Below are 6000 nucleotides of genomic sequence, written 5' to 3'. Positions count from 1 at the left end.
TACGAAAGAAAAAGGTAAGAGCAGGTGTAATGAATCTGTGACTATATTGTACTAGGTTCAAGTCAGCAGCCCAACACCAGGCCCAAGCCTCAAGGAAGGAAGAGAAATCCAGAACAGAATTCTCAAGAAACAGAACAGAAATCTCAAGGAACAGAACAGAATTCTCTGAACAGAAATCCAACTATATGCTTGTATGTGCTTCCTTACCATAATTTCTCAGCACCCCTATGGAATTAACCTTCCAAAACCTCTGCTGGATAGAGAATTAGTATCAGTCCCATTTTACAGATGGAGAAACTGAGGCACAAACAGTGACCAGCCAAAAGTCATGCCGGAACTTTAGGGCAGTGTTAGGAATTGAACCCAGATTGCCAATGTCACAGTAACATACCTTAATTATGAGAATATCTGTCCCTTTCCCCCCAAAGCAGGAGCAGCCTCCATCAATGCAGATTGGTTAAGCCACACCATTTATTGTATTGTATTCCATGCAATATGTTCATGTTTACTAGTATGACAGATAGGGAGGATGTTAGACACAAATGAAAACAGAAAGGTCATTTGTATCAAGTCCTGAGTAGGAAAGGCACATAGTTACCACTTAATTCAACAGGAAAAAAAAACCCCTACACAGAGGGAAATACACCACGGGAGGCCATACGAGAGAGAGAGGGAGCTTCAAGTTGGTTGACACAGAAGTCAGTTTGACAATGACCTATATTCTCCTTAGGTTTTCAGTTCACGAGCCTTGTGATCTCGACACGCTCCTGAAATCACTTTCCCATTCCAGCTCCAAAAGCATCTAGTAGGAGTCTGAGCGCTCCCAACTTCAATCAGCACCATCCAGCATCACAAGGCGTTGTGTGGGGGGTGCTCCTTCCCAGAGGTGTGAGCTAGGAAAGGACGGGTGATGGAAGAAGTGTAGGGACAGCCTGCCCTCACCAGGGTCTTGTAGGTCACACTGAGCTGCCAATAACGAACCCTTGTAGCTCGGAGGAATGCCACAGCACCCATGACTTGCCTTGGCTAGTAGCTATTGCTATTCCCAAACGTCAAATAATACCGGACGTGAAAGGCGGTGGATGGATACAGCAGCCGAACTGTGAGCACAAACACTATCAAAGTCTCCATGGGACCAGAAACGGAAATGACGACAGCACCTCAGAGCGAAGCAGCAGGAAGGCCCTGTACTGCGCTTGTTTTAAGGCAGGAGTGGCTAGTCTCCATCTGCTCTAGGAGGCCCAAGGTTCCCACGCAAATAGCTCAACGGAGTCCACTGTCGCTGTGTAAAATGATGACGCCATCATCCTTCCACAGGCTGTCCAGCAGGAGACACCCCAGAGATGTTAATACCAAAAGTGGGATGATGTTCTCAGGGATGGGGGTGGGGGGAACACAGCCCTTTATTCCAACATGGTAGCTATGCGGGCAATTCTCACGCAAACTCTGCTGGAACCCTGTGACTATAGTGTCTTCTCATCTCGGGCAACAGGAGGAGGAGATGGGGATTCACCTTGACATTGGGATCACGAGTGGGAGGGGGCAATTCTACCATGCTTCCGTTACGGTACAGTCAGATCTGCCTTAACGAGGCCTTTGCTGCATCATGTCAAACACAGTGCACTTCTGTAGCACCTGGGGCGCCTCTTGAACACCTGGCCTTGAACTTGGTACCCATGCTGCTTTTCAGTACGCCCCATGACTCTCTAGAAGCAGCAGTCAGGCTCCGGTGCATCCCAAGCATGGAGAAGCTCAGGGCAGATTCTCCACCACCATGCCACCACGGACAGCATGAATCAGGGGCATTTCTGGCACTTCCATCAGTCTTGTCAGACAGGGCAAAGGTCCCTTCATTTCGGAAGCTGGCGTTACGAGAGAGGCAAGGAGGTTTTCCAGCAGACAATGTTGTGGGTGGGAAGAGGGGTAGAAGCTGAGACAGTGGCAAGGCAGGATTATTTCGGCGTGCTATCCCCTGCACCACGCCAGTCAGATTTCAGCCTGTCATTTTTAATGGGGTGAAGGAGCAAATGGCGACAGATGGTTAGTCTACAGCCCTGGTGTCTGAAGTCCTCATTTATGGCAAGAGAGACTAACTGCACTTTACCCCTCCACCCGCAAGTGCGCCTCAACCTTGGCCTGGAGACTAAGGGGGATACTTCACTCTTCATGCTGATGCAGTCACTGGCTGCTCTACTGAGGCTGCCCCCAAAGAGACCAGCTGAGCCGCCAGCAGTGAGGACATCTGGTCCTTACAGCTGAGCTGAAGTCTAGTGAAGTCAACAAGAGTCTGCCCTTTGACTCCAGGGGGCTTTAGCGTAGGCGCTAGGAACATAACCCGAACCCTTTCTCCGTGCACCTCATTTCACTTAGACCCCTGAACGCTGCTCTGGCGGTGACTTGCAGACACTACCAACATGGGCTGGATTTGAATATGGCCTAACGGTGAAAGGCTCCGTATCACACTACCGATTGCCTGAGACGCTCTGTCACACAGATAACAGCGACACCTCTCCTGCCATTACAGGGCCTGTGATGGATAGGAGGAGTGCTGGCCAGCATTCGGTGACTGACAGGTTAAACTCAGGGAGCTGGGGGTGGTGGCAGGGAGCCAGGAGAACCAATGGGATACAGTGCTGAAATCTGAATGGAAAAGATGTACCTGCTTGCTGCTCTCTTTGGGTGAGTTTTAAGTGAGGATCTGGGGGAAACAAGATGAATTAATCCAGGCAGAACTACTATGCCTACAAGGAATATGGGGCGTGGGGAAGAGCCTTGACAGGGCCATTCTCTGGAGTCTATCTAGTGTCCTGAAAGGACTGTCCTGCAAGACAGTTAACAAGCCCTGGCTGGATTTGGGGCCTCTCAGTGTCGTGATGCTGTGTGATAATGAGACGACATCTTGTTGATGGATGGGGACATCACAAGCTGAGCCACAGCACAGAGATGCACCATCACCAATCATCGAGGCAGCATCAGGATGCACAGCCATGGTTCAAGATGTGAACTGGGCTAGTCCTTCCCCCAGAACCGCATGGCAAAGGGAACCAGGTGGGAGCAGAAGTGAGGGGCTGGTTAGCAGGAACTCTTGATCTGTTCCTCCACCGCCTTACCTACCTCTGCATGGGACAAAACAGATCTCCCTGGCTGCCAAGGTATGGCACTTCACGACTTGCGAGGCAGGGAATAGCAGCACTGCAGAGAAACTCTGCTGCCTGGAGTGTCGCTACTCCACAAGCCAGCACCAGAAGGGTTAATTTAAAAATACAGTAACTGAAGAAAACAGCAAGTCGAATGAATGCTGGAAGACGTATATAGTGTCCAACATAAGCAATCAGATCGCATAGGGCCAGATCCTGGGTCCCTAGGAGTTGCAGACTAAGGCCTTCAGGGTCTAGACCAAAGATCGTACAGTCCACTCCAAAGTGGTGCTACAAGTTTTCTTAGAGTCAACAGGTGTTGCCAAGGCTCAGCCTAATATAAACAACAGGGGCTCCTGGCAGCTCCCCACCACGACCCCGCTAGTTCACTGCAGCCCTTCTAGATCCCCAGGATGAGCTAACTGGGGTGTTGGTGCCCATGCAATGCCACTGACTTCCCTGACCTTGCTCCAGGGTGACTCAGATCACAGTGGTTCCTGAAGGGTAAATCTCCCTCCCTCTCCTCCCCCCCCGCCCCCGCCCAAATGATCAGTGTGAGAAATGGGGAGGGAGCTGCATAGAACCTGTGCTCCCTGCCTGGTATGTCAGCCTGCTGCCACTCTAAAAGGGGAGGACAAAAGTGTCACCCCCCCCCCCAGCAGTAGGGGCTAGCAGAGAGTGCTGGGCAGGGGGAAGTGGCCGGCCAGTGATCCCTATGCAAGCCCCAGGCGTATCTACTTGCTGACTAGCGGTAGCAGCAGCATCTCAGCTCTCACGCTCAGCACCTGTATCCCTGACCCTGCCGGGATATCCCACACCTCACCACAGCCTCTCCAAGGGCAGGGGGTTCTGTAAGCCTGTGCAAGAGCAGAACTTGGGCTAGGAAGGCAGCATTTGGCATTGACTGTAACAGCCTCACCCCTGCTTCTCCACGGGGACTGGCCGCATTCCCTTTTCCCTCCCCTCAGCTTGGCTTGAACACCTCCACCTGTTATCTGAAAGAGGCAGAGAGGTGAAACCATTGGTGATGGGGCGGGGGAGTGTTCCGAGGGCTGAACGAAGCCACTTCTGCTGTTCTCCCAGGTGTTGGTTACTGCCTCCCCCAGCAGGGAAACATGGCCCCTTTAGGGCAGAGCGAAGGATCCAGCAGAATGAGAGACTGACTCAAAACGCTCCTACCCCGGATGGCCACAGAGTTTATAACCTGCCTTCTCTTGCCCACACCTCCAGCCCCTGGACTACTGAAAGGAGGTCTGGTCTGAGCAAGTATCTGTAGCACTGCTCCGCACTGCTGCCTACCCCCAACGCAGACCGACGACCGACCGTAGCATATAGGTGGCATTAAGGCCCCAATGTCTCTGGAGCATGCAGAGGGAGACCCCCTATGACGCTCAGGCTCCTCGTTTTGCCCGAAGGGGGCTCACCGACTGGAACTCGCTCCTTCCCAGCTCCAGCGCACACAACGTGCGACCCTGACTGGGCTTGTTGGCTGTGTTATCCCTCTCTTCCCTCCCCGCCATGACGCACGGGGGTGAGGACTCTGCCCTTCCCCACAATCCCCCTTCAGCTCAGGATGGGTTGGCCTGCCACAGCCCCACCCGTTCCCCAGAGGAGAGGTGGATCCCAATGGCTATCTGCCCATCAGCTTCTTGCTTTCGGCGACCGCAGGGGCGAGGACCTTCCTGGAGGAGGCTGACAGAAGCCATCGCCTTCCACTCCATGGCACGCGGACAGGGGAGGCTGCTGTCGAGAGAACTGTGAGCCAGCCCAACGGCGGAAGGGCACAGCTGCCGCACCTATCCAGGACCCAGGCGCTCTTTGGGAAGCTCCCAGCCCCCACATCCGCCTTGAAAAAATAAGGATTCTGAGAGCACGTGGGGCTTCCTGAGACCGCGCAGAAGCGAAGGCCGCATCGGACAGTCAGACAGGACGGGCGGCTGTCAGAGCAGTCCGGGCTCCTCAGCCTCCTGCGTTAAGGCTGCAAGTGTTCCAGGTACTGCGGCAGGGGGTTCTCTTTGACGTATTTCTGAATGTACCAGCACGTCAGGTGAGCTCGCAGGTCCTCTTCGACCACAAAGTCCAGGGCTGCCTAAAACCACAAGAGAGGGCAGATGGGTTACAAACACCACACCACATTCCCCTTGGAGGGAGCTGTGACAGGATCCCGGCGAAACAACACAGCGGAGGAGCAGGCCTAGCAACAGGGAACTTACTTCAGGACTCCCTGAGAGCTGGGGGCTTTTGGGAAGGTGACATGAAGGGAAGTCCACCTAGCAAGGCCATCACTCAATCCTGGGCACGCCCAGCAGTTTCGGTGACAACCCCAGGGCCAGGCAGAAGGCCGCATGCTCTCAGGAGGGAGGTGCAGCGGGAGCAACCTGGGACAGGAAAGCTGAACTCTGCTCTTGCCGGCAGGCTGGGCGGGGGGGCGGCCCAGGCTGGGGCTTTGGAGGAGCAGCCATAATCGATGCTTCCTCAGAGCCGCGTGGAAACCAGCTGCTCCTGTCAGTGGATGGAGAGGGAGCATGAGGCCTGCCCATTGTGGGGCAGCCTGGCCCTTGTGTGAGCTGCAACGGTCCCTTAGGAGGGATGATCCTGGTAACTCATAGCATTTCCCCCCACGCTTAGGGTTGGGTGCGCTCGGCCGGGGACTAAACAGCCTCTCGCGGAGCCTGCTGCCCGAGCGGTTGGGCGGCTACATGCTGGTAGGAAGCTGGCCTGCGTTTCTCGCTGCTTCCTCCTCCCCCACACATGAAGTGCTGCTCGTGAGGGTGGGGGAGGAGGGGTTACACTGAAGCCCCCGCTTCCTGCGGTAGCGTGAAGTGGCTGTTGCGGCCAGTGCTGCAGCTGGGAGACCCTCCGC

At 54.5% G+C, this 6000-nt stretch overlaps 1 protein-coding gene across 1 annotated transcript in view; it reads right to left on the bottom strand.

Moving 5' to 3' along the window:
* Window positions 1-447: 447 nt before the first annotated feature.
* Window positions 448-6000, bottom strand: part of NATD1 (N-acetyltransferase domain containing 1) — a 48642-nt gene continuing 43089 nt past the window's right edge. Inside the window, exon 3 of the mRNA XM_006126620.5 lies at window positions 448-5226. Coding sequence (XP_006126682.1) covers window positions 5110-5226 — 117 coding nt within the window. The 3' untranslated portion in view covers window positions 448-5109. The remainder of the gene's footprint in view (window positions 5227-6000) is intronic.

The sequence above is a fragment of the Pelodiscus sinensis genome, chromosome 15, assembly GCF_052426305.1.
Source record: "Pelodiscus sinensis isolate ZL-2025 chromosome 15, ASM5242630v1, whole genome shotgun sequence".
Taxonomy (NCBI): domain Eukaryota; kingdom Metazoa; phylum Chordata; order Testudines; family Trionychidae; genus Pelodiscus; species Pelodiscus sinensis.
The sequence above is the reverse complement of the archived record's forward strand: the minus strand, read 5'-3'. Positions and strand labels throughout refer to the sequence as shown.